The 25442-nt window shown below is 38.9% G+C and overlaps 1 protein-coding gene and 1 non-coding gene across 3 annotated transcripts; one reads left to right on the top strand and one right to left on the bottom strand.

Annotated features, from left to right (window-relative positions):
* Nucleotides 1-1729: 1729 nt before the first annotated feature.
* Nucleotides 1730-14257, top strand: LOC124857757 (proteasome maturation protein-like). 2 transcript variants are annotated; one of them, XM_047349174.1, is made up of 9 exons: nt 1730-1842; nt 2464-2564; nt 3733-3825; nt 3907-3960; nt 4040-4243; nt 4328-4458; nt 8394-8564; nt 9036-9094; nt 10869-10958. In XM_047349174.1, exons 1-8 carry the CDS (start codon nt 1839-1841, stop codon nt 9091-9093), a joined length of 816 nt encoding a protein of 271 aa, XP_047205130.1. In that variant the 5' UTR covers nt 1730-1838; the 3' UTR covers nt 9094; nt 10869-10958. The 2 variants fall into 2 exon arrangements, with proteins under 2 accessions (XP_047205130.1, XP_047205131.1); XM_047349175.1 differs by lacking the exons at nt 1730-1842; nt 2464-2564; nt 3733-3825; ... (1 more) ...; nt 4040-4243; nt 4328-4458 and adding exons at nt 12168-12275; nt 12594-12691; nt 12823-12883; ... (1 more) ...; nt 13606-13699; nt 13961-14257 and having other exon boundaries at nt 8485-8564; nt 10869-10952.
* On the bottom strand, nt 11950-12021 carry trnac-gca. Its single transcript has one exon. It is a non-coding gene; the product is annotated as a tRNA-Cys (tRNA).
* Nucleotides 14258-25442: the final 11185 nt, after the last annotated feature.

The following is a 25442-nucleotide window of genomic DNA, read 5'->3' as shown; positions in this document are numbered from 1 at the left end:
CCTTTGCCCCTGCCGTGTCAACCATAAAAACAATTCTAAACACATCCCTGGTGTCCTTCCTAAACTATATGATGGCTGGACATCCTCATGCTGTTGGTACTTTCCATTCATTCATTCATTCATTTTCTATACCGCTTATTCCATAGTGGGTCACAGTGGAGCTGGTGCCTATCTCCAGCAGTCTACAGGCAGGGCACACCCTGGACAGGTGGCGAGTCCATCGTAGGGCAACACAGAGACATACAGGACAAACAACCATGCACACCTAGAGGCAATTTAGAGAGACCACTTCACCTAACAGTCATGTTTTTGTACTGTGGGAGGAAGCCGGAGTACCCGGTGAGAACCCACGCATGCACAGTGAGAACATGCAAACTCCATGCAGAAAGACCCCAGGCTGGGAGTCGAACCCAGGACTTTCTTGCTGCAAGGCAACAATGCTATCAACTGCTTCACCGTGCAGCCCCGGCTGGTACTTTCCTTTCCTTTCCTTTTTTTATTGAATTAACCTGCCTTCAGGCATCTGGAAATTCTACCCATAGATAAACTAGACTTATGCAGGTACACAATTCACTTAATCTCGTCTGATGTCAAACTAGGAATTCAGTCAGTCAGTCATTTTCTACCGCTTCTTCCATAGTGGGTCCCGGGGAAGCTGGTGCCTATCTCCAGCAGGTGATGTCAAACTAGGAATTCAATTTAATTCAAATTCAAAAATATTTTATTAATCCCACAAGGAAATTAAATGCTGTTGTAGTTTATATTATGCAGGTTTCTTCAAAGAGCCGTTGTAGATGCTGATGGCTGTGGGCAGGAAGGATCTCCTGTAGCGCTCCGTCTTACAGCAGATCTGAAGAAGCCTCTGACTGAAGACACTCTGTTGTTGTAAGACAGTCTCATGAAGAGGATGCTCAGGGTTCTCCATAATGTTCTTCATTTTATGAAGAATCCTTCTTTCCACAATGATCTCCAGAGGTTCCAGAGGAGTCCCCAGAACAGAACCAGCCTTTTTTATCAGCTTGTTGAGCTTTTTTAAGTCCCTGGTTCTGATGCTGCTTCCCCAGCAGATGATGGCAGAAGAGATCACACTCTCCACAACAGGCTAATCAAAGTCCACCACCTTCCTGTACTCAGCTTCTTGTCCATCTCTGATCCACCCCACGACTGCTGAATCATCCGCGTATTTCTGCAGATGACAGGAGTCTGTCTTGTACTGAAAGTCTGAGGTGTACAGAGTGAAAAGGAATGGTGAGAGTACAGTCCTCTGTGGTGCTCCTGTGCTGCTGACTACCTCGTTAGACTCATAACCCTTCAGTCTCACAAACTGTGGACTGTTTGTCAGGTAGTCTTTGATCCAGGAGATTGTTGAGCAGTGTGTTTGGAATTTTGCCTTAAAATACATCCCCTCCAGTGCCTCTATTCACCATCACTGTTGTTAATTAACCTATCAGAAGCTTATAAAGCCATGACATCATTATCTGGGCAAATTATTTAAATACACTATAGTTTTGGCATAAGAACTTAATTTGAAGAAATAGAAGAATATAACCTCTCTACTTATATCTGAATTTTAGTGAATAGAATATTTGAAGAATCCCAACCGACATAAAACAGGAGAGCTTGTGCAAATGTCAAATAACTGCTTTAATTTTGAAAATGTTTTCCACTGAATACGTATTCAGCAACTTCCAGCTGTCGTGCCGATTTGCCCTGTTGCCAGGTAACCATTAGATTTAAAATATGCTCTCTTCTGTCATTTATATTTTTCACCCCGTGAGGAAGTCCTGTGTTTTGTTAGTAAATGACAGCTTTAGAAAGGATGCCTCAGAGCGGTTTTCATGGGTGAGTCGATATAAAAAAAAAAAAATGTCAGGCTGAAACATTTGCCAAAAGTGATTTATTTAATTACCTAAAAGGTTTCCTATAAAAATTACTTTTACATTCTTTAATCAAGCCAAATCCCAAACTGTTCCTGCAGTAATTTAGTTGTTTTTTTTTTTGCGTTTGGGAAGATAACCATTAATAATATTGATAACAATGTCACATTTCTACACATCACATTTAATATAACATTTATCATCTCTAGAAATGTTAGTTTATTTTGAATAAATGCAAGGGTTTCTTTAATGTTAAATATTTTGTATTTATATGAAATAAAAGAAAAACATTCATTCATGTTGGGCATATTTATTGAGAGTCTGTATATTTTGTCTGATATTGTTGCTTATTTCAAAAAGGCTTTTAGCAGTTTTTTAAATGAAGCAGAGAAAACATTGCTACTGTATGTTTAATTTCCCGACAAATTTCATAAACAAGATGTTAAAAGAAAACATAATATGCATACAAGATTTTCCTATTGTGATTATAACCACTGCAAAATCTTCCAACTAAATAGAAGCTTATGAAAAGACCAGGCCTTGTAAGTTAGCAGCTTGTGTAAATATACCCCTCCTGTTTCTCTAGAAACCTGTAGCTTACAGGAAGAGGAGGCCCAGGATGGCCGACAGGACGCTCTGCAGATAATAGCAGCAAAAATTATTCAGAGGGCCTGGAGAAGATATGTGGTATGTTCTACAGTCTTTGTGGGGAACTAATTTGCCTGTGTGTATATATACAATAAACTTTTTTATATTTGTTTAACTCTTTCTTTTACATTTTGTTGCTTTACAGTCAAAAATCCTAATGTATTTTATTGGGATTTTACAGGACAGATCAACACAAGGATTAGAGTGCATTTTTATTTTGCCCGCCTGAGTCAATACTTGGTAAAACCACTTTTTGCTGCACCTATGGTAGCGTGTTTTTGTGGTATATCTACCAGGTTTGTACATCTGGATGCTAAAAATGTTGCTTTGCAAAAGAGCTCAAGCTTAGGCACATTCGATGGTAAAAACCAGAGGTGCCCATTAGAGCCCAGTCCTCGAGCTACTATCCTGCAACGTTTAGATGCATCCCTTCTTACCTCACCTGAATCTAATGAATGGCTCATTACCAGGCCTCTGCAGAGCTGAAGGACTGAATGCTGATGAGGGAATTTAGCCATTTAATTCAGGTGTGTTGGAGAAGGGATGCTTCTAAAAGTTGGAAGATAATAGTTCTTAGAGACTGACACTGGTCAATCCTAATCTAAACCATTTCCACTGTAACTCTGGCTTACTGTTTAGACTGGTTTCCCTACTGTAAAATGAGCCTCCCTTCCAGTCTCAAGTCGTCAGCAGCCTTCTTCCAGTATTGCCCTGCATTAAGCTCCATTAATCTTCCCGTTCATTCGGACTAACCTCCTCATCTGTGCTAAATAAAAAAAACACCCAGCATGATGTTGTCATCACCACGCGTCACTATGGAGATGGTATGTTTGTGGAGTGCATGATCAACAGTTATCTGTCAACCAGTTGTCCTGGATGACTTATTGATCTTTGTATTTTCTCCAAAGTTACTAGACGTTCTAGAGGCAATTTGTTGCACTGGCTTTTATTTAGGGAAATCAGTGTAAATGGGGCTAAATAAAAATGCACACCATATTTTAAGGTTTCTGTTTGTAAAACATTTTGAAAACCATCTAATCAGATTCTTTCCACTTCAGAATCGTTCAATTCAACTTTGTGTGGTTCTATCACATTAACAACAAATGCAAATGCAACAATTTATGTGACTGTGACTTGAAACATGGGGGGAAAAAAATGAGGAGATATGAATACTTTTGCAATGTGCGGTATTCTATGAACAATGCAGTGCAGAGAGGTCTTCAGGCATGTCCAGAAGTTGATCACCCACTGCAATCAACAGAATCCTCAGACAGTCCTCCGAACTGTTAATCCTCGAGAGGTAGCCAAAAAAATTGAGCTCAGTGAAATATACATATTTTAATCAAACACAAAACTATATGAATCAGACTTTGTTTTACAGGCAAAGCTGCTGGACAGTGCTGCAGGGGTGTTTATCCGATTTCGACTTGGAGGGGTAAGATTGTAAGAATGAAAGAAATTGTAAAAAGCTCTATAAATTGGTAAAAAAAATTAAGCTTTTACTTTTTCTTCAGGTCACTTTTCCTCCCAGGGTCTATTACAAGATCTTCACCTATCGGCCCATTGTGGATGTATGTGCAAGCAGCCCGAGGGACTACCATCAGCTCGGGCGTAAGAAGCTTTTGGCTCAGAAAAGTGATACAGCTCTGAATCAGACAGGGCGATCGGATTGGTACCAGCGTGTAGAGAATAACAACTGGAGGCTATTCTGTTGCAAGGTGAGGTAATTAGAGAAAATTCCACTTTTAGCTACTTGAAACAAATGAAATAGCAATGTTCGTGTACCTCACTGCTCTGAAAAGGTGGTCGGCTGGAATGAACAGACAGAGATCTGTGCCGACAAAAGAATAGACTTTCATCCGTCCAAGCTGCAGCGGAAACAGGATGTGATCAAATGGAAGAAAAGGAAGAAGATTGAGTGGCTGAAGCGGATGTGAGTTTTAGTAGTGAAAACAAAGTGCACCCTCTTTCAGATCTCTCTATCTGGACTTTACTGGGTTCCAAAGGGATTGTCAGTTTAACTTATTTTCTGTTTTTTGTCACACAATAATAGAGAAAAAAACAGAAAAGCTGTGTATGAAAAACAAGTACACCCTGGCTGCTTTTGTAGGATTTAGGTGGGTAAATAACAGCAAAGTATCAATAATTAAAGTATTTTAATCAATTATGAACTGGTGTGATTTTCTAATGTAAAAGCCGAAATGTTTTGGCAGTTTCCAGGTCTGAACCATACAGGTGTGTGCTTACACAATGCCATGCTTGAAATTCATCAGCAATGTCCATCAGACTGAGAAGAGTTATTAAGCCACATAATTAAGTTCATAACATGAAAGTGAGGGAGCTTCTTCACTAGATAAAAGACAGCTGCCAATTTAATCTGCGTTGGATGTCACAGCAAATTTTACCCAGTAGTCAGAATCCTCGGAGAAATGTAATATTACGGACTGAATATTGTATGGCTTGAATGAAAGTAATGGAAGGAGAAAGACCTTGATCTTTAAAAACAAACTTCTGGAATTATGTCCTTTGGACAGATGGTTTAGAAAAAAAAAGAAAAGACAACATGTCAAACATGGAGGGCTCAACTCTTGTCCAGCTTCTTCTCGGTTCTAATCATCTCTGCCTGCAGTTCTTTACTTTGTCTGCTTCTACCAGAAGTAAAACATGTCACTGGGTTACATTTCAGACAGTCCAGGACCTCCTCATGTCCTGCCTGTGTCAAAATCTTAGCTTTTATTCATTTGAGACTGATTGAACATCTTCACAAAACAGCTGAGATGTTAGCAAGTATACATGAAGTTAATCCTGATGGTTGTAAATTTAAAATATTTTAAAAGCAGGACAGTTTTAATCTATCAATAATAACTTGTGAAATGAATGCTATGAAGAAGCAGAGAAACATGTAATCAATAAAACACAGAAATAACAAGCAAACCTTTAACCTGCAACTGATTCAAATCCTGTTATCATATCCATGAGGGGGTGGATGGGAATGCTGTTGTCTCGTGCTAAGATCATTCCTATAGTAAAGGTTAAAATAAGAACCCTTTTTTCACATCTCTAATAACACGGCAAAAATGAATTTTTATGTTGATATAAAATAATAACTCTGCTTATGATCTGTCAGACGAACATTTGTGGTTTTAAAATAAAGACCGCAATTCTTGGCATACCAAGTAAATGAGGTCAACCACAGGGCAGCTTCAAAACACATTTTTACTTCTGTAAAGTAAAGGCTTGTGCAAAGTGATCCTCTATGTCAATCTTTTTAAAAATCTCAAGACATTAAGTCCACACTTTAACACAAGAAACTTAGGGCCTAATCTTCAAAGATCCCAAATGAGGGGTTCCAAAAAAAATATTTAAGATTGTGCCTGGCCAATGGATAACAGGTGAAAAAGCTGCTGACCGTCCTATTTAAATGAGGAAATGCGTGTGCTACTGGCTGGCTGCCACTGACCCCATTGGATTAAAGGAAAGTGAACAAAGTTGTGGCGCTTGAACATTCAGGGGTTGTTGCGTTGCAACATTATGAGCTTGTTCACTTCTGGATGTAACTGGCAACAGTTGCATCTTTGAAATTGGCCAATTAATATTAATAATACAAAAGACACATCTGTCATGTTTATTATGGAAGCAAATCGTTACCATATTTCAAATGAAAAAGCATTTCAGAAATGCTTCTTCATTTTAAGAATATGGCTGCATTATTTGACCCATAAATAAAATTAGTAATCAATCATCCTATTTGCATTTCTTCTTCACGACTGCACATTTTATGCCATAATCAAAAAGAAAACAAAGCAGACATTGCTTTTTCGTTTTCGTGGTCTGCCCGCAAAGTACTGCCCAGAACTCGAAAACGAAAAAGCATTCCGAGCGGCGGGCGCAGCAGAGTGACGTCATTAGCCGCACTTCCTCAGCTACCCATCTTGTTCGGTGGGAGGCGCTGTGCACGTCTGCATGGCATTACATTGCAAACGTGCCGAGAAATTGATTGAATTGCAGCAGGGCCGAGCTCAATTTGTGGCAGTGGCAGGCAGAACTGGTAGTTCCGGTGGCAGGCTGTGGCAGTTCCGCCACAGCCTGCCACCGAAGCTGCCACTGGAGCTGCCACAGCCAATGCAGGGTGGCAGGGGATTCCGCGAGGATGCCAGAAGGTGCCAGACCGGCCGTAAAAGCTTGACAATGCGGTTGCCGCTGTTTTTGTGGAAGCTAATGCTGATTATCGGCAAATGGGTTGTCATTATTGTTAATAGTGTCTGTGGAGCTGCCACCGGAAGTGATGCCAATGCTGATTATCGGCAAACGTGATGTCATTGTTGTTATAGCCTGTTACCTTTAAATAATGATTTAATTATTGATTATTATTTAATAAACAGCTTTAGTCCCATAACATAAGGTGATTGTATTTACTTGACATGGAAAATAAATAGCACTATGTGTATGTGTGACGTGTTGAAAGGATGACGAAAATTTATTGCACAAACAGCTGGTTTATTATAGAGCATGAGCGGCTATTCTGAATTGTCACTCACAGAAAAATATAAATAAATGCTTAAAAACACGCTGGATGTCCCAGGCCATAAGGCTGCCACCGGAACTACCAGTTCTGCCTGCCACTGCCACAAATTGAGCTCGGCCCTGCTGCAATTCAATCAATTTCTCGGCACGTTTGCAATGTAATGCAATGCAGACATGCACAGCGCCCCCTACCGAACAAGCTGGGTAGCTCGGTCAGCAGGGAGCTGAGGAAGAACGGCTGCTGACGTCACTCTGCTGCGCCCGCAGCTCGGAATGCTTTTTCATTTTCGAGTTCTGGGCAGTACTTTGCGGGCAGACCACGAAAACGAAAAAGCAATGTCGGCTTTGTTTTCTTTTTGATTAGGATTATTGATAACTAATTTAATTTATGAGCAAACAATGCAGCCACAATCTTAAAATGAAAAAGCATTTCTGAAAATGCTTTTTCATTTGAAATATGGTAACGATTTGCTTCCATAGTTTATTACATGACAGATGAAAATAATCTGAAGTTCCCTTGAACTTTAGATTATTTTCAGAGACTCACTGTGTTCGTTTTTTTTTTACAGTATATAGTTTGAAGAGTTCAGAGTTTATCATAAACAGCCACAATATTTAAGCCTAAAAGTAAGATTAGCAACATAAAAATTGTTTGTTGTAGGAGTTGGTTTATCTGTTAATCAGTTTATCATAGCGTTGCTAATTTTAAAACATAACGTCACCTTACTTTCCTGCAAAGAATTTATACTGTACATTTATGTAGATAAAAATAAAATATTTTCCAATGATTTCACTGAATTCGTTTTGTTTGTTCTGCCAATATTTTAACGATGTACGTGTTTTATTGTTTCAATAATTTTCCGTCCTAGTTCGCACCCGCATTTCAAACATGCTAAATCTAGACGCAAAAACAGCACTGCAATCCGTTTCAGGTTTGATAAATCGCGTTGCGGGTGGTAAGGAATTATATTTGCATTTCCCCCTCCCATAAAATGGGTCATTGTCATATGTTTTGCATATTTATGAAGGTAAACACGCTAAAATGTTTGCGTGGCTGTTTTACTGATTTTACACATGCAATTCGATTAGCACCTGGGTTGTAGATCAGCTTTTCAGACGCAAACAGGTTTGTGTGTGCTTTTGTACATTCAAACCTTTTGAAGATCAGGCCTTTGAAAATCTAAAGAAGCAGGTTTATTTATTTATTTATTTTTTTCCCTAAATGTTCTGTTTATGAAGTCCCGGAAGGTGCAGATGTAGAAAAATGTCTCTTCTAAAATCTACATGTGTACCGGGCCTTAGTCTAATAGAGGTAAATGTTTCTTATCTTCCTGCTACATAAAGGTACAGGGACGGCTGCCTGCAGGCTCATTCAGATCAGGCTCACTTGGCAACCCTGGCTAGCAGCTCAGCTCAGGAAGTGATGGAGGCTATCGAAGAGAAAGGAGATGATGAAATACTGGACTGGGAGCTGGATGAGCTGTTGGCCTGGACTAACAGTCTTAACTTTGAGGAGTGAGATCTTCAGACAGTTCTTTTCAATGTGCATTTTTACATCGTTTTGTAATACTTAGGATGCTTTCACACCAGGATGACCGGGGGATTGGAATAACAAAAGGTTCCCTTCCTTATTTAGTTCAGTTCACTTCTGAAAGAAGTCCAAACTGCCTTGGCAGCATCACACAGTTCCAGCAGCTACTCATATAGGTTTTTAGGTCACATATTTGTTTAGAAATCATATGTTACATACTCTCGTTGGTTCACCATATAGTTCATTTCCTTTCTCACTGTAAAGCTAATAGGGTTCACATCCAAGCGAACCAAGACTTTTAACTTTTCTCAGATGGGCATACGCTTTGCTGGTTTGGTCCACTCCTTTCACATCTACCCAAATAAGAAAGGTTATCTAGGAAAACAAATTCTAAAAGCAGCTCTGGTGTGAAAGCTCCCTTTAGTAGAGTTTTGCATAAATGTTTTTGCCTGCAGGTACATGGAGGAGTGGCAACTTCTGGCCTGCAGTCACACCTCTGAGCTGGGCTCTTAAGGTTTTTACATATATGTTTTTATCACACCATTTTTGTTAGGAATGTTCTTTTAGTTTCCATGTATTGTGTATGTCTTAAAAAACACACCGCTCAAAAAAATAAAGGGAACACTCAAATAACACATCCTAGATCTGAATGAATTAAATATTCTCATTGAATACTTTGTTCTGTACAAAGCTGAATGTGCTGACAACAAAATCACCCAAAAATCATCAATGGAAATCAAATTTATAAACCAATGGAGGCCTGGATTTGGAGTCATACATAAAATTAAAGTGGAAAAACACACTACAGGCTGATCCAACTTTGATGTAATGTCCTTAAAACAAGTCAAAATGATGCTCAGTATTTTGTGTGGCCTCCACATGCCTGAATGACTTCCCTACAACGCCTGGGCATGCTCCTGATGAGACGGTGGATGGTCTCCTGAGGGATCTCCTCCCAGACCTGGACTAAAGCATCCACCAACTCCTGGACAGTCTGTGGTGCAACGTGACGTTGGTGGATGGAGCGAGACATGATGTTCCAGATGTGCTCAATCGGATTCAGGTCTGGTGAACGGGCGGGCCAGTCCATAGCTTCAATGACTTCATCTTGCAGGAACTGCTGACACACTCCAGCCACATGAGGTCTAGCATTGTCCTGCATTAGGAGGAACCCAGGGCCAACCACACCAGCATATGGTCTCACAAGGAGTCTGAGGATCTTATCTCGGTACCTAACGGCAGTCAGGGTACCACATGGAAGAAATGCCACCCCACACCATTACTGACCCACTGCCAAACCGGTCATGCTGAAGAATATTGCAGGCAGCAGATCGTTCTCCACGATGTCTCCAGACTCTGTCACGTCTGTCACATGTGCTCAGTGTGAACCTGCTTTCATCTGTGAAGAGCACAGGGTGCCAGTGGCAAATTTGCCAATCCTGGTGTTCTCTGGCAAATGCCAAGCATCCTGCATGGTGTTGGGCTGTGAGCACAACCCCCATTTGTGGACGTTGGGCCCTCATACCATCCTCATGGAGTCGGTTTCTAACCGTTTATGCAGACACATGCACATTTGTGGCCTGCTGGAGGTCATTTTGCAGGGCTCTGGCAGTGCTCCTCCTGTTCCTCCTTGCACAAAGGCGGAGGTAGCGGTCCTGCTGCTGGGTTGTTGCCCTACTACGGCCTCCTCCACGTCTCCTGGTGTACTGGCCTGTCTCCTGGTAGCGCCTCCAGGCTCTGGACACTACGCTGACAGACACAGCAAACCTTCTTGCCACAGCTCACATTGATGTGCCATCCTGGATGAGCTGCACTACCTGAGCCACTTGTGTGGGTTGTAGAGTCCGTCTCATGCTACCACGAGTGTGAAAGCACCACCAACATTCAAAAGTGACCAAAACATCAGCCAGAAAGCATAGGTACTGAGAGGTGGTCTGTGGTCCCCACCTGCAGAACCACTCCTTTATTGAGTGTGTCTTGCTGATCGCCAAAGATTTCCCCGTTGTCTATTTCATTTACACAACATGTGAAATTGATTGTCAATCAGTGTTGCTTCCTAAGAGGACAGTTTGATTTCTCAGAAGTTTGATTTACTTGGAACACTTAAACAACACAATATAACTCCAAGTATTTTTTTGAGCAGTATATATTGATGATAAATTATACTGACATTTGTTTAGCAGTTTTAGGAATGATTCTGTTAGTATCCCCACAACATTTATTTTCTCTCAAATGTTAGGATACAAATCTCATTCTTCTTTCTCAGTCTTTTCTTTTATTTCAAACAGATCATCCAATGTCTATGTCGATAGTAGATCTACATGACTTGGAAGCTGAAAGCAGTCAAGACCAACAGAATAAAATCAACAATGGTAAAATTGTGGCTGTTTTATCTGAGCTATGTCTTAAATACTATATTGAGTATTTACTGACAAATGTGATCATGTGTGATCACACTGGTTTAAATCCATCATCTAAAAGTTGTAAATAAGGTTGTTCATCACATTTGCAGTGTATTTAGATTTTTGCTATAGAAAAACCACAGGCAAAGATAACATTGACGCAGTCAAATTTACAAACATGGCAGAATAAGTCACTTACTTTTAACACTTACACTACCATCTGGTGGTGACAGAAGAGAAATACATCTTGCAGATTAATTTCAAGATGGCGACGAGGACCATTTTCCACAGCCCACTGAGGCCAGTTGAGGATGTAAATGTCTCTATGGTGAAATATATAGTGAGCCAGTGGTTAGGTATTGTTTAGTTTATATCACATAAGCATCTCAGTAACACTGGAATTGTAATTTTCAACTTTGCCACATAACCTGATTTGCTGTGCTGTTGTTGCAAATGACTCATTTACAACCTGTCTGCAGGTTGTTCCTCAAACTTAAGTTTTGAGATTTTGCATATTTCCATGACGCTGGACTCAACAGTTTGAATCTGATGGCTGAAAAGATATGAATAGACAATTCAGCCTGATTCTGTTTCTGCAGGTTGTGAACTGGACTGGAGGGCTGCTTATTCAGGCCCAAACCTAACCTAGTGTAAATTAGTAGTGTTTTCGCATATGTTTCATGTTTTTGCTAATTCTGTTTCTCCATAACCATTTTTAGTTAGATGTACAACAATGACAATGAATGTTGAAAACAGCATTTAGGCTGAAAGTGAAAGAGATTTGCACATTGTTACATAATGGTGTCTCGATTATGTTCTGAGGAGACTTGGACCGAGTGTCCAGATATGTAGACATGTGGTCTATGTTCAAAGATTATATTTGGTTAATAACGAAGAATTCTTGTTAAGTCTTCCAAATACTTTTTAAAGGTTCTGTAGTCACAAAACATAAACCTGAACGTAAAAGAGGGGGCACCCGGATTTGAACCGGGGACCTCTTGATCTGCAGTCAAATGCTCTACCACTGAGCTATACCCCCACACAGCTAACATGTCGCCTCCATGTTATTAATCGATAGAAGCTGCGGCACGGTGGTGGATATATGGCGATGAAATGGCATTTAACACAGTAAGAGCGTGTGATGACGGCACCACCACATATCGTGGCAATATTTAATACTTTCAGGAGCAGATTGTAGGGGCGGGGTTTGCACCGGATGTGTCGTCTTACTACACGACGCAAGCGGAAGTACGAGCCTATCAAAGGGAAAGTGTAACGAAAGGAGACAAAATGGTATTGTAGCATGTTTATATCATATTTTTTAAATTCCTTTATGAAACATATTCTAGTCCACTGATTTATTTAATAAGTTGTATATGTTTTAGTATTATCTTCTTTTTAATGTGGCGTATTGCCTGGTCGTGTTCTAAAACTGACTTGTGAATTTGATTAGTCACTCGAGCTAATGCTAAATTAGCGCTTATGTTAGCATCTACGTTTTCCTAGATTTTGACAGTTAATGTCGGCTCTGAGTGCTTATATACAGTTCGCATTAGTTTATTATGAGCAGATATGAAGGCCGGATGTGTTTTATATGTGTGTGTGACACAGAACAGCCGCGGACTCCGCTCTCAGCTCAAAGACAGTGTACCTGTGGCAGGACTGTGTCCACAGGGAGCCTATGGGCTGCAGGACTCTCTGCGGAGCGGGTAAGAAACTGTGAGAGATGTGTTTATGTGTGTTTTAATGTGTTTACTGTATCTGCCAAATGAGCTATCATATTTAGTTAAGCTGATGATTTCACTATGGTTCTAACTATTTGTCCGGCTTTCACTGACAGCTTTACAAGTATAAAGAATGAGCTTCTTCCAAGCCACCCACTGGAGTTGTCAGAAAAGAATGTAAGTTATCTAGTTTGTGTCTTTTAATGTCATCTTCGTGCTCCAAGCTTTTATAGATACCAAGGATGAGACCCACTCATAGACAGCTCAGCAAATGTCTGTACATGTGTGGAAAATATATTTTCATGAATGAGCATTAAATTACTGGACAGAGGGGAAAATATGTTTTCAGTGATACCCACTTATGTAGATCATAGTTATGATCACACAATTTATAATCTCTTTTTTTTATGCTACACTAATACTGGATGATGGTTCTTGGTTCACTGTCATTAAGTACATCCCTTTGTTTGCATTTATCTTGCAAATACTTTAACTGTTCCATCTTAGTGCCACTAAATGCAACTGGTGTACCACCAGTGGTTCTTGTACCACAGTTTGAGGCCTATGGATATAATTAATTAACATTGTTCTTGTAGCATTTACTTTTATGTGTCAGGGAGCCATAAGAGGGTACAGTTGCCTGCAGGATGCTTACTGTGGTGTCTCTCCTCACTTCGCAGTTCCAGCTAAACCAGGACAAGATGAATTTCTCTACGCTCAGAAACATCCAGGGTCTTCATGCTCCACTCAAACTGCAGATGGAGTACAGGGCAGCCAGACAGGTAGGGACAGTCCACGACCTTGATAGCCCATTCCCTTTCACTTCCCTGCTTTTCTTTCCTTGTTTTCAGTTTTAGGTCTTGTCTCTCTGTCCTAAAGAAAATGTTTCTGTGTTCCAGATCCAGCGTCTGCCCTTCTTACCAAGCTCCAACCTTGCTCTCGACACCCTGCGAGGGAGTGATGAGTCTATCGGCTTTGAGGACATCCTCTGCGGTGAGAGCCTCATCCCTCTCTTTAGGCTGGCCTCACCTATGATTACATGATCACATATAATCTAATGTTACCCTGATAAAGACTTGACTATGAAAGAGATTGCTTCTTATTCTTATATGGATGAAACAAATAAAATCAAGACATGTGCTTTATGCTGATTGTTCAGAATCGGCCACATTGCTGTGCCTAAGCGTAGCTGTTTGTTCGCTGGTTAGTGTTAACATAAAGCCTGACCACCAGTCTGTGTCGGTTTCTCTGCAGATCCAGCCCAGAGTGAAGTGATGGGGGAGCCTCACATGATGGTAGAATACAAACTAGGAATGCTGTAAAAGCTGCCGGACATGGAAAAAACCCAACCCGAAACATGCTTAGGTTACTTTCTCCAAATACATTTGATAATCCATTCCAGAACAGAGGTTATCAGCTATGTGGTAGGCAGAACGTGTGGTGATGTGAATTAAACAGAGACAGTGAGTTAGAGCAGTCACTTGTTTTCATTGCTCCTTTTTTTGTTGTTTAAATCTGGTTAATGTTTCTAATAAATAAAATTGTTCTTCATGATGTGGCTTCTTCCTTTCTCTAACTATAAAACTGTTGAAGCAGAACTTTGGCTCCTATTATTTATCTAGAATTCTATGCAGTCATTAAAATTAAACTAATCAGGTCAACCGTTCTCTGCAGAACTTTATAATCCGATCAGAAACAATGAAACAAAGTTTTAACATCTTTAAACAGCTGTAAGTAATCTGGAGACAAAAGTGATGAAATGAAAAATTTAATATATCACTTTATTATTATTATATATAATAGGAGATGCAATACATTTCAAAGTAGTGAGTAAAGTCAAGCTACGTTAGCTTGCTTCACATAGTTCACATGTACTGCTTTTGTTTTTTATTTCAATATTCAGAGCATATGCTATGAAGTGGAGTAAAAGTATTGACATCCCTTGAATGTTTCCACATCGTTTTTTATGTAATGGACCGACACAACTGACTGCATAATTGTGACGTGGAAGCACAAGGATGCATGATTTAGTTATTTCTTTATTTTACAAATAGAAATCTAAAATGTGTGATGGTAATATGTATCTGGGCCTTTTTATTCAAATATTCCTAGAGAAAATTTAGTGCAACAATTTGCCTTCAGAAGTCATCTAATTAGTAAATGGACTCCACACATGTGTCATTTCATCTCAGTATAAATCCCGCTGTTCTGTAAAGGACTTGCAGGTATGTTAGAGAACATTAGAGAACGAACAGCGTCATGAAGACCAAGAAACACAGCAGACGGATCAGGGAGAAAGTTGGGAGGTTTAAAGCACGGTTGGGTTACAGAGCAATTTCCAATGCTTTGAACATTTCACAGAGATCAGTTCTAAAAATGGAGACAGAATGATGCAAATGAAAACCTTCAGAGGGAGGATTAAACAGGGGCAGGCTAGAGGCCTGTGACAACTCTAGAGGAGCTGCCGAGATTCACAGCTAAGATGGAAAAATCTGAGCAACTATTAGTCATGGCTTCCAAAAACCTGGCCTTTATAGAAGAGTGGCAAGAAGAAAACTATTACTGAAAGAAAGCCACAAAGAGGAGACAGCAAACACTGAAGAGGTGTTCCAGTCAGATGAAATCAAACAAAACGCCCCATCCCCAGGGTGAAACACAGTGGTGGAAGCATCATGTTGTGAGGAAGCTTTTCTTCAGCAGTGAAAGGGAAGCGGTTCCAAGTTGATGGGAGGATGGATAAGGCTAAATACAAGAAACTCCTGCAAGAAAACAACTTGAGAGTGAGGTGGAGGTTTGCCTTCCAGGAGAACAGTGGCCCTAAACATACACCCAGAGATACATTGGAGCATTTTTCTATGGTAGTATGACCCAGTCAAAGATCAGAATCTGGCAGTTTTCAAAGACAAGATGCATACTATTTAGCAAATTATGCAACAAACTAAACATAAATCTGTGTTTTTCAACTACACCAGTTTGGCCCACTGACAATGGGGCCAAACTGATGAAATTTGAAATAAAGTATTATGGTGTATTCAAATCTGTCAAGTTAGCAATTAAAGCCTCCGCACCAGGCGTTAACTCATGGTAGGTATGGAGGCACTAACTAAGTAGTTTTTTAAATTACAACCGTTACTGACATACATTTTTTTTGCTGTGAGGCTTACTTAACTGGGTTTATAAACTCCACTGATGTGTGTTTTCTGTAGTTAAAATAAAGTTAATCAATCTATTGTTAGACGTTTACATTAAAATGAAAATATATATTGTTCCAAATCATCAGCCTTTACAGCACAACCGGTAGGTGTAATCTTTGTTATAAAAGGGAAGACGGCGGTCTTCAGGATGTTAAAAGGCTAGTCGATGCCGGCGGTGAGGGAGGGGAGAGAAGAAACGCAGAAGTTCTGTTACTCACTGTAGCAATCAATTGAAACCTCACCACCTTCGGACCAACCGTGAGTTCAGTGTTACTGACAGATATATAAAGAGGCGACTTCATACTAATATTTAACATACGGTTTCACTGTGTTTACTCAGGCTTTTAGCACATTTCTAAAGGTTATTCACAAACGTAGTTTACTTATTTCCTTTAAAAGGACACTGACGACCTCTAATGATGAGAATCACACGATTTTCACGAGGTTCGCCTGTTCTTAGGTTACAAAGCATGCTGGGAACTGTGATATGTAAAAGTAGTTGCACGTTAGTGCGTAGAAGCCATACGTAAGCTCATCCACCATATTGTGTGTGGCGGGTTCGTTTCGGAAAGCGTGGAAACGAACGAACTTTTTTAGAATAAAATAACCACTTAAGTACTAATATATTATCGGTGTACAAGGGAGGAAGTATTATGTTTGTGTGGGTGTTTTGCAGCAGGATGGACTGATGCACTGAACAGATTAAATGGGTTCTATCTATCTACTGTCTGTCACTATTTAAATGTGTAAGAAAAATGACCAAAGGTTTGTGTTTTTTCCAAATATTAGAATAATATCCAAAAACGTCAGTATTTGTTTTATTTAGACGTGTGCCAGTTTGTTCATCTCATCGTAAAATCCTCAAAAAAGAATATAGGTATTTTCTTTATTCGTATCAAACTTTTCTTAACAACAAAGTATTACAGCCTTATATTGGTACATTTATTTTCCTCTTAAATAAAAATGTAAACAAAAAGTAAACAACTTAGTAATTTAGTACATTTTCCAAAGTAGGTTTGGGTGGAGAACTCCCTGTTTTTATATTTCCTATCAATTAAATCTTTGTTTGGGTGAATGGGACAGTTTACTTTGTAGCCACAAGATGGCAGTAACAATCCACATTAGGCTGTTTTAATTGGACCTCTCAGGTCTTTTCTAATCCCCTTTCAGATGAATTTACAGGAAATGAGTCCAGTGCTAAAGCAGCCTTTTTAGGTTCTCAGAATGTAAAGTCAATAATCCCAGAAAAGTATTGTAAGTTTATCGGTTTCTACTCAGTGAAGTTCAGATTTTAGTTCAGGTCAAAAAAACAAAAACAAAAAAAACGGTGGTAACTTTTTCAAATCATAAAGAAAAATATATAGAACTAATCAGAATCATTGCATAGCTAAAAAATACCCATAATTATATGTGAGTCTGCTGTTTAAAATCAATACCTGCAACTTTAAACTGCCTTGTCTCTGATTTTCTAACAGGAGTTACTTCCTCGCCTTGCAAGGCTATACTTTCGAAACGTCTTTACATTTTTTATGATAAAACCAAAACATTTTAATGTACAGTCATATTCAATAATTTGGAATGTTATTGAGAAGTTAATTCATTTCAGTCTTCATTTCTGTTAATTATGATGATTTTCCACTCACAGCTAATGAAAATATAACATTTAAGATCAGAATATTACATCAGATCAATGAAAAAAGACAATTGTTTAATAAAATGCTGGCCCAATGAAAAGTATGTTAAATACCTGCTTAAAAGTTGTTATTTTCCAAAGCTACTTTTAATCTGACAGTGATCCTTGTCATCTCTACCAGTTTTGCAGATCTATAGACTGAAGTTGCTGCCCATTCATCTTTACAAATAGCTAAAGATCAGTACAGTTGAATGGAGAGCCTATTTGACAAGCTATTTTTCAAGCTTTGTAACAGATTCCCAATTTGATTTAGGTTCGGACATTGAAAAGACCCATCTAACATAATAATATGCTTTGATCTAAGCCATTCCCTCTTTGCTCTAGCTGTATGTTTAGGCAATTCTGCTGGAAGATGAAACCTGACTCTTTTGCAGCCTCTAATAGGTTTTGTCCTGTATTTAGCTCCATCCATCTTCCTATCATCTCCAACCAGCTTTTCTGTCCCTGTTGAAGAAAAGCATCCACACAGCGTGATTCTGACACCACCATGTTTCATGTTGGGGATGGTGTGTTCAGGTTAAGTCCATTTCATGGGTTCTGCTTTATCTGACTGAAACCTTTTCTTCCATATGTTTGCTTTCTCCAACAAAGTTTGGGATATTGTTAAATGATCTAAACCTGCTTTAAACGTCTTGATAACATAATTTCTGACCTGTTTGGTGTGTTCTTTGGTCTTTGTGATGCTGTTTGTTCATTATTGTTCTACAGACCACGAAGGTTTTCACAGAACAGTTGTTGTTATACTTAAAATAAATCACGCATTACAATTATGTGACCTTTGAAATCAATTTCACTAGATTGTATATAGAGGGGAATAGAAATGTATGCCACACTTTCAGATTTTTCTTTGTAAAAAAACTAATATATATAAAATACATGTATAATTTTCCATTTCCTTTACAATGACGCTCTACATTGTGTTGGTCTATCACGGAAAATCCCTATAAAATACACTGAAGTGTATGGTTGCAACATGACAAAATGTAGAGAAGTTAAAGGGGCATAAATACTTTTGTAATGCATTGTTGTATCTCAAAAAGGGGAGCTGTCAGTTGAATTAAAGGAGTTTAAAGTTTCTTTAAGAGAGCTTTTCAACACAGCGAGGCAAAAGGTGTTGCCTGATCGTAGTCAATTGGGGAGCAAGAGCAAACAAACAGAAAATACAGTACTGAAGGCATCAAATTTACAAAACAGAATACTAAACGTAATGATTTTGCAATTAGAAACATTATATGTGGTACAAGTGAAATAAAAAAGTGGGCAGAAAACGCAGGTTGTGCTGATGATGTTATGTAGAGAGAGGAGCTTCTGCCTGAACTCCTGCAGCTTCATATTCAAACTGTCCTCCCACATGCCTCCAAACATAGGCTTTGTCAGTGTTTAAAAGTGCTCACTTGGCAAGACCCAGATGTAGGTCAGTGTCTTGTACTCTAGAAATATGGAGCTAAACTTTCCTGCTCACTCAGTGACCTATCCTGCACATAGCTGCTACACTTTGCTGCTTCAATTTTTCCTTCCTGTTAAACATTTCAAGTCTGAGTAAAGCAGAAATAAAAGTGTTCAGAGTTTGTTAGAAAAATCTTTATTCTTTCATCCACTGTGTTCTGCTTATCTCTTCCGAGCTCAAGTCATGGAGGTAGCAGGTCATGAGGGAAGCCCAGACATCTCATTGGAGCAAGAGCCCAAGGTGTTCCCTGGTCAGAAGGTATATACAGTTCCTCCAACCAGGTCTGGGTAAACGTCAGGGTCTCCTATTAATGGGACATTAAATTGAGGCGTTAAGGATTCATTCTTATTAGATGCGCCAAACCACCTCAAGGGAATCCTTTCAATAGGGAGAAGCAGCGGCTCTGCTTTGAAATCCCCCCGGAGGTCCTCACCCTATCTCAAAGGTTGAATCCTGTGGCTGAGCAGGAAAGCAAATTTCAGCCACTTGTATTCGAGATCTCCTTCTTTTTGTCATGATTCATATCTCATGGAATCAGAATGTAGACAGCTGGGTAAATCAAGAACTTTGGTTTTTGTCTCAACTCTTCCTACATCACAACACAACACACCAGTGCTGCTGTAGACGAGACTCCAGTCCATCTATCTGCTGCTCCGTCCTACTCTCACTCATGAGCAAAAGACACAAAGATACTTGAACTCCTGTATTTGAGAATCACTGCCTCAGACATAGAGGAGCTGACTCTCATCCCGGCCGAGTGCCACTACGTACCACTCCGAAGCTCAATGAAGGTTATGACCTGAACCAGCTTGAACAGGATGATTACACACTCGCAAAATAAATAAAATACATATTTTAATTAATGGAAAAATTAACAGTTTTGTCTTGTCTGACATGTTAGGAACTGTGTATCCTGATGAAACCAACTAATGGGTCTTTAATCACCTCATATCTACAGTGATTTGGCTTACTTTAACAAAAAAAGCCTTTGTCAACTAATGCTGTGCAGATTCTCTCAACAGAGCCAATCAGTCCAATTCAACTGAGTTTATTTATATACTTATATATTTATATAATTCACAACACATCGCCTTAAGGCATATTACAATAAAAATAAAGTTAATTCCATCCAGTCATTTAGATTCCAAGTCAATTACATACATTCCAAGTTGATCCCTGTTATCAAACAGTGCAGTTAGGTTCAGTTTATGATTTAAATTTGTTAAACAGTTTTTCTATTCAAGGAACCCCAGCAGATTGCATTGGGTCACAGAATTGCAGCCTTCACTCATCCTGGATAAGCATGTAGCGACAGGGGACAGTCGCTTGCAGTGTGTGGTTGACTTTTCAGCAATCCCTCATATGTGTAGTGGCTGTCAGCGGTTTTAACAGCATTATTACTTTGCATTTAAAGCTTGATTACAGCACAAAGTGAAGAAAAATAAGCTTTTGTGTTTATAAATTAAAAAATAGACCACAAATTAAGCAAACAATCCAGAAATTTCAATCTAAAAATAAATTTTGAATTCAAAATTGTGTGGGAACCCTGTGATTAGTCATGTTTTTCCTTTCAAATTATAGTTAATTTTTTAACAATTCAATTAAATTACTTCCTCAAGCATTTGAGGCAACATCCTTCTGCCTGTGAGCTATCCTATTTTACAAAAGAAGATGCCATCTTTATGACCCAATAAAGCTCTGTGTTAAAACATGTGTGGCTGTAATTGAGACAACATGAATAGATGGCATTAGGCCGTATCCCGCTGGCAGACTTGAGATAACAGTTTCAGATTATTACAATTTCTGGAGCAAAATATGCCAGTTCATGCCAGTCAGGGAAACATCTAAAACATGCAGGGCAATGTGCCTGGAGACCCAGGATTAAAAAACACTGGTGCAGAATATTCATCCCAGAGTTTGACCAGTCCATGTGCTCCTATTTTGTTTTGTTTTGTCTATTTCTAAGTTAGGTCTGATGCTAAAAACCATTAAAGAATTTAACATTTTTATATTTTCACAAATATAACAAATATTCCATTAAAAATGTGTCTTATGAAGAATCTCTTTGTCGTTGTATTATTAGTTTCTTCAGAGACACCCAAGGTAGAACAAAGGCCAAAACTGATAAGAGACAATCGCCACCGATGTGTTCAACCCAGGGGTCTCCATGGCGTGTCCTCAAGGGCCAGGATCCATGGTTTAACCCATTAAAATGGGAGATGTCTGGTGCTTGTTTTATATGTACACCTCTTTGTCAACCATGCAGACTTCTTCTCCACATGACCTTTGGTTCAGTGATGTTTTTAAATTGATCAGTGATTTAAGAATGGCCAGGAGCAGTTTTTACGGGTTTATGAGAGAACTGTTTTGTGAAAGAAGCTTATTAGTGTGGTATGAACCAGGAAGTTCACAAGCAGACACAGAGGAATTAAAGAAGTATTAAGCTACTCCTTTTGTAGCCTGTGGTTGATGAGCTAACATGCTGCAGATTTGTGAGCAGCTCCTTATGAAACTCCTGGCCCGTGGAGGAGACAAATCATTCATGAAAGGGGGGTAAGAAGAGAAAGACACAGAATGGGAAGTGTTATTGCTGTTCTGTCAACATGTACGATGTAAGGATTTATGCTGTAATATTTTTTTTGTGTTAAACTTAGCCATTCAGCCATATTTATTCATAGGAACGTATTGGTCAGTGATGGTTTTAATGGGGTCATAGCTCACAGTTGTGGATATGTGATGTCATGGAGCTGTGAGACACCTTTAAGGTCTCAGGTTGCAGCACTTTTCAGATCCAGTATATAAATGAATAATCGTGCTTTGATCATCCAGGAGAAGCTCACTTGATGATATCACTCTAAGTATACCTCTCTGAGGACAGAATGGATCCATATGGCGTGTACTAACAGTAACATGATAGCACCGTGAAAGCAGTTATAGTCAAATATATGGATGGCTGGGAGAAACCTTGAACATTAGGTGAGTCAGATCATTTTTAAAGAATTCCCGATCCATCTGAAGGTAATTTGATTATTCTTGAGGGGAAAAGACTGTAAAGACAATAATGTCGGTATTAGTTGCATGAAGACAGCTGATTGATAAGGAGAAAAGTTGTGGGAAGGGACTGAATGTGTTCTAGAAGGAACCGTCACAAAGACCAAATTAGTTGGTAAAGAGCCAACAAGTGAGCATGAAGACAAAGTTTTACAGAAGCCACATTTCCACTGGGTAATCAATAAAATCACTCTCTTTATTGAACATAAGCCTCCAAACTCTCCAGAGAGCTGTTCAGACACCCAGCCATGTAATTCATTTCATGATAAAGAAACTCATGAGAGTGTGTCTACTATCTCCATGCTGAAAAACAACTCCCTTCCTGGAAAAGCCCAGAGTCGGGTTAGGAGCCAGTGACTGATGGAGAGTAATGGAGAGGTGCAGGGAAACTATTCTGCAACAGAGAGAGGAGAACCCAACAGTGAATTTGACTTTTGAGGACTTTCAACTTCACTAAAAAAACAAGTTATGTGACATCAATTCTACCATTTGCATATGTAATAGCTTCCAATCTTTGTAGTTTTGAATGTTTCATAAACAACTTTTCAGGTACAAAATGAAGTCGTTTGCCATTGGTCGCCTCACTCAGCCCATTCATGAATTCGTCCCTGTCATGGGGGCGCTTCATACTTGCTTTGACAATCAATAAGTTATTTTCTATAAACTGGCCACTCTAGTACCTTAAGGAAATGTGCCTTTACACGTAGGTGTGTGAGAAGGAAATAATTGCTTTCTAAAAACAAAATTGCTCTTTAGACAGATGAGTCTTAATTTGAATTATCTGGACACCATAGAAAAGGACATGTTTGGCATAAACCAAATACAGCATTGCAGGAAATTGTGTAAAACAGAGCTGATGGTTTCCTGGTAAATGGATACTTTGCTTTAGCAGGACCGGTACAGCACACCAACATAGAATCCATAATTTGGGGAAACGTGAATCGGGGTGTTCAATGAGGGAACAGCTCAAACATCTCACAGCTGAAAGTGAGGAATGAGGCAATTTTTCCTCAGACTGATGTCAGAGACTATTAGATGGCACCAAGAGGAGTTATATTGGCCAAATATGGCAACAATAGCAATAAGAAAGCAGAATGTCCTAATTATTTCCTCAGGTAGAATACATATTTGTTTATTTCTTTAATTTAATGAGAAAGCTAGGTAACCTTTTGGTGCTTGCCTCTAATTAATTTTTTTGTTAGAGATAAATACAAAAATATCAGTTGCAGGAAATATTCAATTATTTCTTTTGAAATGATCAAATGAGGCATCCTACTTTTTTAGGATGACTGTAGGTTATGCCATGCCATGCCCTAGTTGCTTATTTATATCTAGGTTGATTGTGAGCATAATATATCAATAATATATATATATATATATATATATATATATATATATATCAACATATATCTATGTTGAGCAGGTGCCGAACCTGTGAAAAAGACTTGCCACCATTTGACTTCAGGCTGACAAGTAATTGATTTTCTGTGTGATCTGTGAACACTGTAGCACAAAAAGCTAAAAGCAGATTTTCTAAATTCAGTGGAGAGCTGAGGACTGTAAATAAAGCCAGTCACTGGATCAAGTCAGATATGTCCCAGAGCAGCAGTCTAGTAATGCTGCTTAATGTGGCGGTAAAGTTCAAATGTGGACTTTATACATGAACAAACAGCCCTGAATGTCTTTTCCATTTCATGGCCAGAGACAGTTTTTTAACAAGATATTGTAGTGCATTAATGGGTGTTTTATGCATTTGTAAAGTCATAAACCTCAAATACCCTATTTTATTATAGAAAACGACAAGATACAGATGTAAGGATCTTCCCACGCTTCCCATAGCCCTTCTCATGTGTCTGTTGATTTGGCTTAGTTATGGCTGGCTGAGAGGGTTTCAGTGTAACTGATCCTGTGCCCCTGTGGTGTGTCGTCTCTGTTCTGTTTTTCACCATCAGTTTATCAGTTGTGGTGCGTGATGACTGTTTTTCTTCTTTTTTTAATTTCTGACTTTAGCTATCTCCTACTTTACTTAAAGAATCCCTTTAAAACTCTCTCTTGGTTTTCAGAGGCCCCATGTAAAGAAACCAATCTAATAATAATATCACAGTACACTCAGTTCCTGTTCATCTCTCCTGGAACCCTTACCCTAAAAAACATATCAGGTTGCACTTGAGCGATGGTACCTTCATTGATTAAAGAAGATTAAAGAATCCTTAACACTTTCATAGAAAACCTAATCGGGCAACCATAAAGTGAAAACAGAAGCAACAATCTCTGTGGCTTCTAATTTAGCATGTAATACTTTTGAAAAACAGCAAAACCATAGCAATAATTTATACTGGAGCTGATTGAAAAACAGATTCAATATTTTTGTTTTGACAAAACAAGAAGTGGATAAATTTCTGTCTGTCTCTGAAGAATGATATAAACTTATATTTTATCTGTTTTTGATATGGCTTTGATATAATCCAGCATATGAGGCACTTTGTCCTCCTTGTCCTACAGTGCTTGCTAAATGATTCTTTATTGAGTTGATTAAATCATAATTTTATGAGGGTAAAGACATTTTACACGTTCACCATGATATTCTTCTTAAAAAATTATCAAAATACTTTTTTTTTTAGATAGTTTTACACTCATTTAATAATATCTTGGGAACCATCAATTCTACATTGTCAAAAGTGGGGAGAATTTATGGCTTTGAAAAACTCAAACAGGTGTTCCCCAAGGATCAGTTCTTGGTCTGCTTCTTTTTAGTTAATAAATGATTTGCCTCATACGTGTCCTGATGCAGGTCTCCATGTGTATGCTGATGACACAGTTTTATATTTAGTTGATTAGCACATTGTATTTGTTTCAGCACAACTGTCTTTGTTTGGAATCGGCTGCAGCATCGTTTATAAAGTCATGTTTCACGTTTAATGTAAAATCCCTGTAAATTAGCTTTATCTCTAGGGCTCAAACTTTGACTGACAGTAATGACTTAATCTAAAGATTGACTTGTAAATTATGAAGCAAGTTTCAGAAGAAAGACAGAACGTTCCTTGAAGGACTCTAAGTAGGCTATCATCACTGCATATCTATAACATCTCAGTGTTGGGAGCCTCTGAAGATCCTGTGACCCAGCAGTCAACCATCACAATTTGCCCTTATTAAAACTGGGGAAGTCCTTATATATTCGGATGACATGAATATTACCTGCTCATTATTAGGTCTTGACATTTTTTTAAGTGCAACATCAAATAAGCAAAAACAGCAAACACATTGCTTTGCATTGTGTTTCATTATTGTTTAACCCTACCCAAAATGCTCAAACAGTCTGTCAAAGACTAATAACTCACAATGCTTTAGCGG

This window comes from Girardinichthys multiradiatus, chromosome 21 (assembly GCF_021462225.1).
Source record: "Girardinichthys multiradiatus isolate DD_20200921_A chromosome 21, DD_fGirMul_XY1, whole genome shotgun sequence".
Taxonomy (NCBI): Eukaryota; Metazoa; Chordata; class Actinopteri; order Cyprinodontiformes; family Goodeidae; genus Girardinichthys; species Girardinichthys multiradiatus.
Note: the sequence above shows the minus strand (reverse complement) of the source record. Positions and strands in the feature narration are given on the sequence as shown.